The sequence below is a fragment of the Salvia hispanica genome, chromosome 3, assembly GCF_023119035.1.
Source record: "Salvia hispanica cultivar TCC Black 2014 chromosome 3, UniMelb_Shisp_WGS_1.0, whole genome shotgun sequence".
Classification (NCBI taxonomy): domain Eukaryota; kingdom Viridiplantae; phylum Streptophyta; class Magnoliopsida; order Lamiales; family Lamiaceae; genus Salvia; species Salvia hispanica.
The window spans coordinates 34,306,860-34,319,232 of NC_062967.1; the positions used below are offsets into that span (position 1 = coordinate 34,306,860).

The 12,373-nt window shown below is 38.8% G+C and overlaps 2 protein-coding genes across 2 annotated transcripts; one reads left to right on the top strand and one right to left on the bottom strand.

Annotated features, from left to right (window-relative positions):
* Window positions 1–3,014: 3,014 nt before the first annotated feature.
* Window positions 3,015–6,269, bottom strand: LOC125211264 (LRR receptor-like serine/threonine-protein kinase GSO1). Its single transcript, XM_048110990.1, has 4 exons — window positions 5,732–6,269; window positions 4,745–5,005; window positions 3,795–4,658; window positions 3,015–3,711 (listed from the first exon to the last, which is right to left on the bottom strand). Exons 1-4 carry the CDS (start codon window positions 6,141–6,143, stop codon window positions 3,248–3,250), a joined length of 2,001 nt encoding a protein of 666 aa, XP_047966947.1. The 5' UTR covers window positions 6,144–6,269; the 3' UTR covers window positions 3,015–3,247.
* A 4,072-nt stretch (window positions 6,270–10,341) lies between these two features.
* On the top strand, window positions 10,342–12,373 carry LOC125216143 (probable calcium-binding protein CML13). Its single transcript, XM_048117777.1, has 2 exons — window positions 10,342–10,972; window positions 12,164–12,373. The coding sequence occupies exon 1, from the start codon at window positions 10,504–10,506 to the stop codon at window positions 10,945–10,947; it is 444 nt and encodes a 147-aa protein (XP_047973734.1). The 5' UTR covers window positions 10,342–10,503; the 3' UTR covers window positions 10,948–10,972; window positions 12,164–12,373.

Sequence of the window (12,373 nt, forward strand, 5' to 3'; positions counted from 1 at the left end):
ATTGGCAAAGAAAATGTTTTGGAATGTAGAATGAACTATTGCAGCTTTGGATTGAGAATTAAACGTAAAATTGAATTGTTGTAGATTTTGAATATGGTCAACGGCCATCGCTGCAAGCCATGTACTTCCTTTCCCATTTCCAGGCTGCAAGCAACTGGATTGTGAAGGTAGATCAGTGCACCGGTGGATGTGTTTAGGGTCAGATCCTCTGTGGGGAGGTCCATCAGAGTTAGTAGAAGTAGAGAAGTATCTATTTTGATTTTGTTTTTTTACTCAAAACAACTCAAAGTGTTGTAAACATTTGGTTTGGTGTCAAAATAACTTGAAATTCGAACGGTGACTTGAAATTCGCACGTTGGCTTGAAATTCGCACGATACATTCCTTAAATGGTTAGGGAGCTATGGGTTCAACCTCAGTTTGTTCTATACGATTTTGAAGTTGTACGACACGAAGGGAACGTACTAAGGCTAATTTTGGACGGATGAAATATTAAATTTATTATTTTTTATATGGTAAAAGTCACTTGTTTTCAAAATGGCTTGAAATTCGCACGCACTGCTACACTGACGACGCCGAAAATGTTATGTGTCAAAATAGTTTGAAATTCGCACGGTGCGAGCGAATTGATGGACGATAGGTTTTGGCCATCTGACATCGTTTAGGGTAAGATAAAGATACGTGGTTTCTATTTCTCTTCGGATTTTATACTCTTATCCATGCAAGACACACATTGTTTGTGTTAATATTGATATGGATTTATTCTCCTTGATTTCTATAGAAACCGTACAACAACCATACAACTTTGGAGTCCACGATCTGATGGACGAAGGGAAAAGGCAAGTCAGGTTGGCTATACCTCTGATTATAGTCAACCTAGCTGCTTCTTCACTTCGTCCAGGTGAATTGCAGCTCTCCTTTGCTTCCATGGCAACTTCTTTTGCTGCCGTCACCGGCTTCTGCGTCTTGGTAATTAAGCCTCTTTGTATCTACCAAATGCTCGGTGTCTACACTCAACGGGTTATCGTGGTCGTTCTTGTGATGGGCATTGGCCTTGCTGCTGTGTGGTACAACACCAGCTCCATTATGGTCGCCCTACATCAGGATCACAAGATCTCTGCTGGAGCTGGCGAGTTCAACCGCTGGATGATTCCCGGCCCCTTCGCCCATCAGACCATAAACCCTAAACCCTAAACCTTAGTGATGTTCTTGATTATGATTGACATGTGAAAAGTGTATAGCGGATCACAGTTAGTAGAAGTAGAGAAGTATCAATTTTGATTTTGTTTTTGTACTCAAAACAACTCAAAGTGTTGTAAACATTTGGTTTGGTGTCAGAATAACTTGAAATTCGCAAGGTGACTTGAAATTCGCACGTTGGCTTGAAATTCGTACGATACATTCCTTAAATGGTTAGGGAGCTATGGGTTCAACCTCAGTTTGTTCTATACGATTTTGAAGTTGTACGACACGAAGGGAACGTACTAAGGCTAATTTTGGACGGATGAAATATTAAATTTATTATTTTTTATATGGTAAAAGTCACTTGTTTTCAAAATGGCTTGAAATTCGCACGCACTGCTACACTGACGACGCCGAAAATGTTATGTGTCAAAATAGTTTGAAATTCGCACGGTGCGAGCGAATTGATGGACGATAGGTTTTGGCCATCTGACATCGTTTAGGGTAAGATAAAGATACGTGGTTTCTATTTCTCTTCGGATTTTATACTCTTATCCATGCAAGACACACATTGTTTGTGTTAATATTGATATGGATTTATTCTCCTTGATTTCTATAGAAACCGTACAACAACCGTACAACTTTGGAGTCCATGATTTGATGGATGAAGGGAAAAAAAGCAAGTCAGGTTGGCTATACCTCTGATTATAGTCAACCTAGCTGCTTCTTCACTTCGTCCAGGTGAATTGCAGCTCTCCTCTGCTTCAATGGCCACTTCTTTTTGCTGCCATCACCGGCTTCAGCGTCTTGGTAAGCCTCTTTGCATCTATATCTATCATAATTCGAGATTTCGACTGAATCCAAAAGTGACTTCAAAACTTGTAGCTAGCTAGGACAGTACCAAATGCAACGGGATATCGTGGTGGTTCTTGTGTTGGGCATTGGCCTTGCCACTGTGTGGTACAACACCGCCTCCATTCTAGTTGCCCTGCATCTCTGCTGGAGCTGGCGAGCTCAACCGTTGGATGATACCCGGCCTCTTCGCCTATGCCTCATTAGGTTTCTCCAACTTCTTGGATGGATTCCAGTGTGTGGATGGCAAAAACTGTGTGTTGTCGTCAATCTCGGGTCTTACTATGTAGTAGGCATTCCTTGTGCTGCGCCGCTTGCCTTCGTCTTTCATATGAGGGGCATGCTAGGTATCTACTATCATCTACATCTGAAAACTCGAGTTGAAGAAACTCGAGGAATGGCTTCATAATGTCCCAAGCCAAACACTGTGAAGGACATTATACAAAGACTGTCCCCTCCCTCCTCACTGAAGCATAGCTTCGACCACTGGTTGACCACATTCTTGCTTGTGATGTTCTGATGAACCATAGACGGCTTGTTCGCCTTGCACCCATGCGGATACTCTACGCCTGTTCAAGTTAAAGAAAATTTTTAGATTCCCATTGTGCTTGGCTTTGGAATGCTGCTCAAACAGCTCAAAATGAAGTAATGTTGCTCAAGATTTGAGTTTCACAGTCCAAAACCATATATTTAGAAAGAAAATCTAGACTTTGAGTGGGATAGTAAATCATAATCAGGAGAAATAGAAAAGTATCAATTTTGTATTCTTTTTTGTACCCAAACAATTCAAAATGTAGTAATGTTGCTCAAGATTTGAGTTTCACAATCCAAAGTCACATCTTTAGAAATAAAATCAAGATTATGTGAGCGAACTTACTTAGCATTCTGTTATATAACCTGTATTTCATCTTCATATATGATTGGCAAATCTGCAGAAATCGAGCAAGAATTGATCAAATAGAAGTAAAAACTGATGACTCAATGAGGGAAAAACAGCTCTCTTAATTAAAGTACAAATCTTGATGAATTAAAGAGAGAGGATTAGATAATCTCCCAATATCCATCAATTAAGGGATGTGTTCATAAAAAACTAAAACTAAAACTACAATAAATCCAACATGATCATCCCTATTAAGTGGTTAGTACAAGTCTACACATACTAAAACTAGTACATCTTCGAAGGCTAAGCAACACCACGGCTTCTGATATCCACGGCTAGTGACAGAGTTCGCGTACAATTGTCTCCATAGACGGCCTCTCTTCCGGAGATTCGTGGGTGCACATGACAGCAAGATTTGCAAGCATAGCAGCTTCGGATTCCTTGAACGCCCCGTGGAGATTCGCATCCATGAAGTCCAGGCTGCAGGACTCAGCAGAAGCGCGCATGGAAGCCACATATTTCCTCTTCCCGGACAGGATCTTGAAGAGAAGCACCCCAAAAGCGTACACATCGCTTTTCTCAGTGAAACGACCAGTGTTCGTGTACTCAGGAGCAAGATACCCCATGGCAGCACTGGCTTTGAGAGCCGAGAAGACCGTGTCATCAGTGAGAAGCTTGTGCAGGCACGAGTCCGCTAGCAAGGGCTTCGACCACTGATTGATGAGCACATTCTTGCTGGTGATGTTCTGATGAACCATAGCCAGCTTGTTCACCTTGCACCCGTGCAGATACTCCACGCCTGTTCGAGTTAAAGAAAACCATCAGATTCCCATTTTGCTAAGCTATGGAATGCACAACTAGAAGTATTTAAAAGAGTGATACCTTTGGCAATCCCATTGATTATAGAAACTCTGGTGGACCATTCAAGAATGTCACCTTCGCCCTCCTTGACATCAAGATACCGGAACAAGCTCCCATTCGGTATGTAATCATAAACGAGGAAGCATTCACCGCGGCCTCTAGAGCAGCAAAACCCTCTAAGCATCACCAAATTCTCGTGCCTCAACGAGGTGAGGATGTTCAATCCCTTCAAGAACTCAGCTTCCTCCGACTTGCAGCTACTCTTCGTAATCCTCTTAACAGCAACGGCGGAACCATCTCTTAAAGTTCCTCTATACGTCACCGAGTAGCTACTCCTGCCCAGCAAATTCTTATCAGCAAAGCACTGAGTAGCTGTCTCGACCTCCTGCAGGTTAAGCCTAAAGCTCTGCATAGCTTCTTGCATGCCACCAAAACGGCGATCCTCAGCCAATGGATCCCATCCGTTCGAGTACTCAAGGCTGAAAAGTGGAGAAGATCCATTCTTTCTATAACCCTCCTTCACACGGTCAGTACTGAGCCGGCTCTCTGACATTTCAAATGCACTACCAAGCTTTTGTTTCCGCCTGCGGTAGAGTGCAAACATCAGAATGCCTACAGCCGACGCCACAACAGAAGCTACCACAACGCCAACAGCCAACGAGGTCTTAGATTTCTTGGAGCAAGAACTCTGGCTGCAGTTCAAATTCAGATCAGCAGTCTCTGGTATATTCTTGGTTGTGAGACCATCCCCTCCTCCTGCATAAGGCTTTGGCCTCTCTGAGTTGGGACGTTCCAAATCAGTACAGCTCCTCAGAGAAGCGAAACCAGACCCACACAGCCCAGGATTGTTATCATACTGAAACCCATCCACCAGCCTCTTCAGAGCTTCAATCATCAAACACCATAAAAAATTAACATCCATTTATTAAAACTGATACAATCGTGTAAAAGAGGGAAAAGTATGCCATTACCGAGAGGCACATTGCCAGAGAGGGTGTTGTTCCGAACATCCAAGACTTCAAGCAACGGTGCATCAGCCAGTTTGGTAGGGATTGATCCGAAGAGGCGGTTGAAACTGAGGTCTAGCCTCATCAAAACCCCCAAATTTCCCAATCTGGCTGGGATTGCACCACTCAACAAATTGGATTGGAGAGCTAGAACATTCAGCTTCTTCAGAGAACCTATCTCAGTGGGTATACTCCCTGTCAGCTGGTTATAACACAGCTGCAAAACTGTATAGATACCAAAAACATGACTTCAGAAAGTGATTAAAACTTCATGAAAAGGAGAAAGAGAAAAGGGCCAAAATCTTATAGCTCATTTCAGTATACAAATGGTCTATGAAGAGGCAGCAACATCCCATCAAATGTGTAAGATACTTCAATTTGAAAATCCAAATTTCTAGCAAAGTTCTAAGATTGACAAACAACAAGCATTACAGAAAAGGTCCAATCTTTTAACAGAAACCCCAATTTATCAGATCTTTCGAGAAAAATGACATTTTGGGACTGAAGACAAAATCTTATAGCTCATTTCAGTATAAGATCATCTGCTCCTTTTCCCTAAACTACTGTAAACAAATAGATAAACCATAATTGTGATGAAATTGGTCTAAAAAGAGACTACAACATCCCACAAAAGGTGCCAGAAACCTCAATTTGAACACTAAAAAACTTGACTTCAAAAAGTGATTAAAGTTTAAAACATCAAGAAAAGGCCAAAACTTATAGCTCATTTCAGTAAAAGATTATGTGTTCCTGTTTCCCTCTCACAACTGTAAACAACCAGAATTGTGATGGAATTGGGACTACAATATCACACCAAAGGTCTAATATACCTCAATTTGAAAAAAATCCATATTTCTAACAAAGTCCTAAAATTGAAAAACAGCAAGTATAAAAGAAAAAGATCCAATCTTTAAACAGAAACCTCAAACACCAACCGTAACAGCTACAGACCTTGAAGATTCTGCATGTTTCCGAGCTCCGGCGGAATCTCGCCGGAGAAATTATTCACATTGAGGTACAAATCGGTGAGCTCAGTCAAGCTAGCCAGCTCCACAGGTATGTCTCCGTACAAGGAATTGTAATGCAGATACAAACCGGTCAAGTGCTGCAGTCCTCCCACCGCCGGCGACAGTTTTCCGGCGAGCCCTTTCCCCTGCAGCGTGATGTTGGCCACCTGCTTCCTCTCGTTGCAGGCGACGCCCTCGAAGGTGCCGCCGCACGGGTCGCCGGAGACGACCCATGAACTCAAATGCAGGTTTTCAGGGTCGAGGCTGGCTTTGAGGTCGAGCAGCGAGGTGAGCTCGTCGGCGGCGGAGAATGTGAGCAGGAGAGTGAGTAGAAATGGGAAAGGAGAGAAACCCATGTTGCAAGTTTACAGCTTTTGGAGAAATGGTGAAGAAAGAGTGTGTTTATCTTTTAATAGGATAGTGAATTAGTAATGCAGGTTGTGTTGTGTGTTTTTTTGGTTCTGTCAAATGCATCTAATGTGTTGGATTGTCTCTGTAATTAATGTTTTTGTAAAGTGATAGTACTAGTACTACACATTTGTTATTTAAATTACTTATTTTGTTTTCTTTTCAGTGCCGTGTGTCTAATTTCGGTGAAACTAATGGCGACATGAGAATTGGGAAAATCATACGTAGACAAAACGTTTGGTAAACAAAATTATGTCGTTTGGAGAATTGTTGGTAACTTTGCATTGACTTCTAATTAATCGCATAACTTTTGAAATCAATAGTATTAAAATCACATTTGGCAATCGAAAATCATAATTTCGGTGAAACTAATGGCGATATGAGAATTGGAAAAATCATACGTAGACAAAACGTTTGGTAAATGAAATGATGTCATTTGGAGAATCGTTGGTAACTTTGCATTGACTTTTGATTAATCGCATAACTTTTGAAATCAATAGTATTAAAATCACATTTGACAATTGAAAATCATAATTTCGGTGAAACTAAGAGCGATATGAAAATTGGAAAAATTATACATAGACAAAATGTTTAGTAAATGAAATGATGTCATTTGGAGAATCGTTGGTAACTTTGCATTGACTTCTTATTAATTGCATAGCTTTTGAAACCAATATTAAATTATATTTTTGTTGTTATGTAATTATCAGTTTAAGTGAAATTGATAATTATTTGGCAATCGAAAAATCGCAAATGATATTTGTAGAGAAGCGCAACCATAGTCGTTGGGAGAAATGAGTATTGCATATGATTTTTATTTATTACACTTTTTCATTTCACAAGTTAAAACAATGTCGTTTTGTACTCATTTGCTCACTTTGTCAACCACATCATCCTACTATAATAGTAAGCACCAAAAACCAAAATTAATAACCGTCATTGCTGAAAAAAAAATCACAGGATAATTACTTACCACGAAAAAGTTAAGATTTTAATTACATTTACTCCAATTGTTGTATATGTCCAATTGTCCATCTCACTTGGTCTGCTACACAAGGGTCAAAAAAATCATAATGAGATAATTGCGAAACATTGAAAAACTATGATTCTAATTTTCGTTTTCAAAAGTTATGGGATTGATCAGAAGATCCCGTGATTCAGTGTTCAAAGTGTGAGCTTCAAGTGGAGACAATAATGCCTCACACATACAAACATACACATTATATATGATGAGAGAGAAATGGTATTTGCTTTGTGTCTTGTTTAGCTAGAATTAAAAGAAGGGAGACGAGACAAGTACATAGGAAAGCTCACGTTTCTGTTCAATTCCAGAAAGGGTTCGACTTTATGAGAAATAGAGAAAAAGTCGAGGGTTTTGATGAGCGTTTGGTTTGTTTGTGGCCGTAGATTGGTTTGATTTTTGTAAGGGAATTGTTTGATTCTGTTGAATAGGACAAACAAGTTTGTAAGTATACCAAAAAGTATTTTAGTGGTTGGGACCAGCATGAGATTTTTGGGCTGTGTATGGGGTTTGATAGAATCACCATTCAATTGGCTTTTATTATAATGGTGGAATCACTAGGGCATTAGCGGTCGCGTGCTTAGTGGTTGCGTTAAGCACACGTGTAATGGTGGAATTTGGCCAAATCATTGGAGGCATTAGCGGTTGTGTGTTTAGTGGTTGCATTAAGCATGTTGCTTCCTAGGGCCATTGCAGTCGCGTGCTTAGCAGCGACACAAAGCACATATTGAGGTGCTTATCTCTTATGCGTGTTGATATGAGTTTGCTAAGCACACACACTCTAAAACATAAGAACACATTTAAGTGTTTTTTGTATTAGGTTGTGCATGCCCTAATATGTAAGTGCTTTGTATTTATGTGTTTTTCATGTCCTGGACTGTCGTTGCCCATGTAGGATGCGACAACGGGTGGTCGTTGCCCTTTGTAATTGATAATTTATGATCAAGTCTCTTATTCATAGAAGCAAAATTATTAATTTTTAGGATGAAAGTCACCATAATTAGGCCTGAAGTTGCATAATAATTGAGGTATCATATTGCCTTGTTTACCTTTTCTTGAATCATGAGAGATACTCATTTCACTCACCAATAACAATCATGGAACTTTTGTCCAATAACTCATTTCACCTTCTCCAAAACCAGCCATATCAATAAAATCCTAACTTTCTAACTCTTTACATCTAAAAAGTCTAGACTCCAAAGCATTTATGTAATCCAATTTTATATGTTCTTCAATAGCTTTATTTTACTTTAGTAAATTCTCAATAGCTTTATAATGTTGATGTTGACTTATAAGAACTTTTTCATGATCACTTACTATAACAAAATTGACCATCTATGAGAACTGAAAAGGGATTACTAAAGCAAAAAAAATGTATAGTAGAATATAGAAAATATGATTTGGTCCTTACTAGTGTATACACACAAACATTTGAGTCTCTCTGCATAGTCGTTGTTACGTAAATATTGACGCGTAAATAGTTGATCGTATGATGATATTCAAACTTTAGACCTTTGAATTCAGAAATATTTATTTCATTGGTCATCCATCGCTTGCGCTTCCAACTTTATTTGTAAGATTAGGATTTTTTTATTTTTTTAAGGGTAAATAAACAGATTTTTTGTAGTTTTATTGTATGGGATCGAGCATGTAGAATATGATTTAAATTTATAAATGAAGACTCATTATTAATATTGAAAGAAGTAAATCTTTATGCTGTAGTGAAAGTGCAACCGGAATCTGATACTAATGCATATGAAATTTGATTAAAAATAAAGGTGGATGCTTCTCATTGACTCAAGGTACAAATATCGATATGTGCTATTCTCCAACATTAAAAAAAAACACTAAGAGGTGAAATAAGACTAGTTTTTTCTATAATGAATCAATGATGTAATTCCATTTTATCTAACACTTTTCGCAGTTAATTATACTATATTAACTAACAATATTACTTAATTACAAGAACACAGTCAAAGATCTCAGACATCGAACCAAACAAATATTGCAGGAAAACATAAAGCTCTATATTGTTGGGCATGAGAAACATAAATTGATAGTAATTGGGAAAAGTAGCATCTCATCTCAAAATTTTCAATTCCATTATTTCCATATAAATATAAATTGCTACCCAACACATGCTTGCGGACAAAGATGCTGCTAGCTCATATAACATCATAGGCATGTGAAATTAATTATATGAGTACTATTTCTTTGATCAATAAATTTTAGTTTTGAGTGATCCTAATCAGTATTCACCCAGAGTTAATTTTTTTTAACTCTGGACTTTCAGATTTAAAAGAAAAATATTTGGATTTTTCAGTTCGATTTAGATGTGATTATATTTTTTTGAATTTTAAAATTTCGAATTTTTGGATAAAAAATTGAATGTTCATCCCTACTGGATTATAGGACAAAGTAACAATCTGTCTGTTTGCTCTCAAACTTTAGTGTTATTCTTTTAAGAAATTTACCAAGTTTTATGTTTTTCACACTTGACTTTTTCACCATAACCAAAGAAAAGAAAGCACGTTTGATGGGAATCAATTTTCTTCAAAAATTGATATTTACAATGTTGGCTTTTTTTTTTTGGATCAGTGGACTCGAGGACAATGTTTTTGTGGCACTACTTTGTTCAAAACAACTTTTTTGGGCCTAGTTCTGACAAATATAAACATACAAACCTATTGTTTTCTTGATTTATTAGACTTCATTTGGGTCTAAAGTGAACAATCCAACAGAAAATGGGTAGGAAGGGTGTTAAAAGAATGTATCAAAAGAAGAACAAGTGTTTGACAAAAGGATGAGTCAATTGAAATTAATATGAACTATTTGTATAATTGTTTGAGTGAGATTGAATAACATTTGTGTTTTGAAACAAATTGTGATTTTCGGGCTTTTGGTGTAGTATTTTCGGAATTTTGATTTTTTGAATCAGGTGAGGTCAGATTTCACAGTTTAAATTTCGTATTTTCGGATAATTCGGATCAAATTACATTCATAAAATTTTGAATTTTCATATCGGATGACATAAATCCGAATCCGATTCCAAATTCGAATGGTGACCCCCGTGCACTGTTAATATTGCTAAATACTCTCCGAACTTTTCCATATAAAATTTCGGAGATCCCAGAGCACCATTAATATTGCTAAACACCCCTTAACTTTTCTATATTAACTTTCCAACCCCTCCATTTCAAATCGCACACATTCTCCAGCAAGAGCGTATCACCAAAGGAGAAGATCTAGTACAAGAGGCAGCAAAAAACCAGTCAAATCCGCAGATTATGGGGAAAGATCTGAGCGAAGATCAGGTTTCCTCAATGAAGGAGGCCTTCACGCTGTTCGACACCGACGGCGACGGCAAGATCGCCCCGTCGGAGCTCGGAATCCTCATGCGCTCGCTCGGCGGAAATCCTACGCAGGCGCAGCTGAAGTCGATCATCGCCGAGGAGAAGCTCTCCGCGCCGTTCGACTTCCCTCGCTTCCTCGGCCTCATGTCGAAGCATTTGAAGCCGGAGCCCTTCGATCGCCAGCTGCGCGACGCGTTCAAGGTGATCGACAAGGACGGGACCGGATGCGTCGTCGTTTCGGATCTCAGGCACATCCTGACCAGCATCGGGGAGAAATTGGAGCCTGCGGAGTTCGACGAGTGGATCCGCGAGGTGGATATCGGATCCGATGGCAAGATCCGCTACGAGGACTTCATTGCGCGCATGGTAGCTAAGTGAGGAGGCGGTTTTCGAGGCCACTGAGGTTTTGCTTTTCACCATTTCTGTTGAATTTTGCTATTGTTGCGTTGTTATTCATTTCATGTGGAAAACGAATTCAGCTCTTCTAGCTTGCTCGTACTGGAAATTGCATTGTGTTTTGAAGTTTTAGATGATGATTCATTTTTGAATCTCAGTATTGGGGACTGTATAATCGATTCTAAGCAATTATGAACTTATATTGTTGGTATCAAATTGCATATATGAGGAGAACTTAGGGATTTGATGAGAGAAGTTAGTGGATATTGAGTGATGAGGCTATCTCATAAACCCCAATTTTCATTTAATCATTACTTAGAAGCTAAATTTGAATGAACTTCTAGGATAGATATACAGACATTTGGCTGGATCTAAGAATGAGAAGTGTCAAGGAAAAACAGAATTTCTAGGCCTAGTTTTGTTTGACTCTGTGTCTCAGCTGTGGCTGTTAAAGAAGCTGTATAATGGTTTATTTTGTTTGCCAATCATGAAGCAAGAGTAAATGAACTTTCAGAGAAGTAACGTTTATGGTTTTACTTCAAACTTAAAAGACATAGGTGAAATTCTTTCTGTGTTTCCTAACGAAATCCTAATTCCAGAATCCAGACCTAAGCATGGGATAAGTGGTCAAAATAAAGACACACCCGACTATCTTTTTGTGCCGTCTAACCATATGAAAAGCTCTCACTGACTTGCTGAAGAAACAAAGTAATTCACCTGGTTGCATCGCTTGCCATGTGCATAATTTGTACTTGATGCTTATTCAGCCACTCATTTCTATATCCTTGATACTTCTATAGGGTAGATATTGAGTTTTCATACTCAATAGGACATTAGTAATGTCATTTTAAAGTTGTATGATCACATTATCAATATTTAGCAGTCTTAGAGTACCATGTATTGATGTTTCTGAAGCACGGAGTCTTGTTAAGAAAGATCATAGATGTTAGAAAGGCATAATTGTTGTGGATGCTTATGCAACATCCATTGCTCTACGGAAATCGTGGCATGAATTGTTATTTCTAACTTCTTTCCTAGCATAATCTTCACCCTTTTTACTCACTTCGCGATAAGTGGGTCTGTATTCGTTTCATATTATCTCTGGTTCTGTTAATGTGAAAGCAACTTCTTTTTGTAACTATTCTATGTGACTGCATATGGGTTGTCTGAGATGTGCGCTCCGCATTTGTGGTTGCAGGTGAATGACATTCCGGTTGTGCTGTGCCTTGTCTCGAAAGCAGGAAGCTTTGTGTGTGTGTGTCTTTATAACTTAACTCTCGTGTAGTCATAGTTCGTCTAAGTTGGTGTAATTTGACTTGAATGTGTGTTAAACCTCTTGACATTCGGGCTATACGGACTATTTCTAGTGTTTGCTGGTGAATCTGTGAATAGCGGATTTGCTTCTGAA

What these genes read in the sequence shown, in the direction of transcription:
- LOC125216143 (XM_048117777.1), top strand. Translation starts at nt 10,504, where the DNA reads ATGGGGAAAGATCTGAGCGAAGATCAGGTTTCCTCAATGAAGGAGGCC.
- LOC125211264 (XM_048110990.1), bottom strand. Translation starts at nt 6,143, where the DNA reads ATGGGTTTCTCTCCTTTCCCATTTCTACTCACTCTCCTGCTCACATTC. An exon ending in AAACATGCAGAATCTTCAAG is followed by an intron (nt 5,006 to 5,731) that starts GTCTGTAGCTGT and finishes GTATCTATACAG; the next exon opens with TTTTGCAGCTGTGTTATAAC. An exon ending in CTCTGGCAATGTGCCTCTCG is followed by an intron (nt 4,659 to 4,744) that starts GTAATGGCATAC and finishes TGATGATTGAAG; the next exon opens with CTCTGAAGAGGCTGGTGGAT.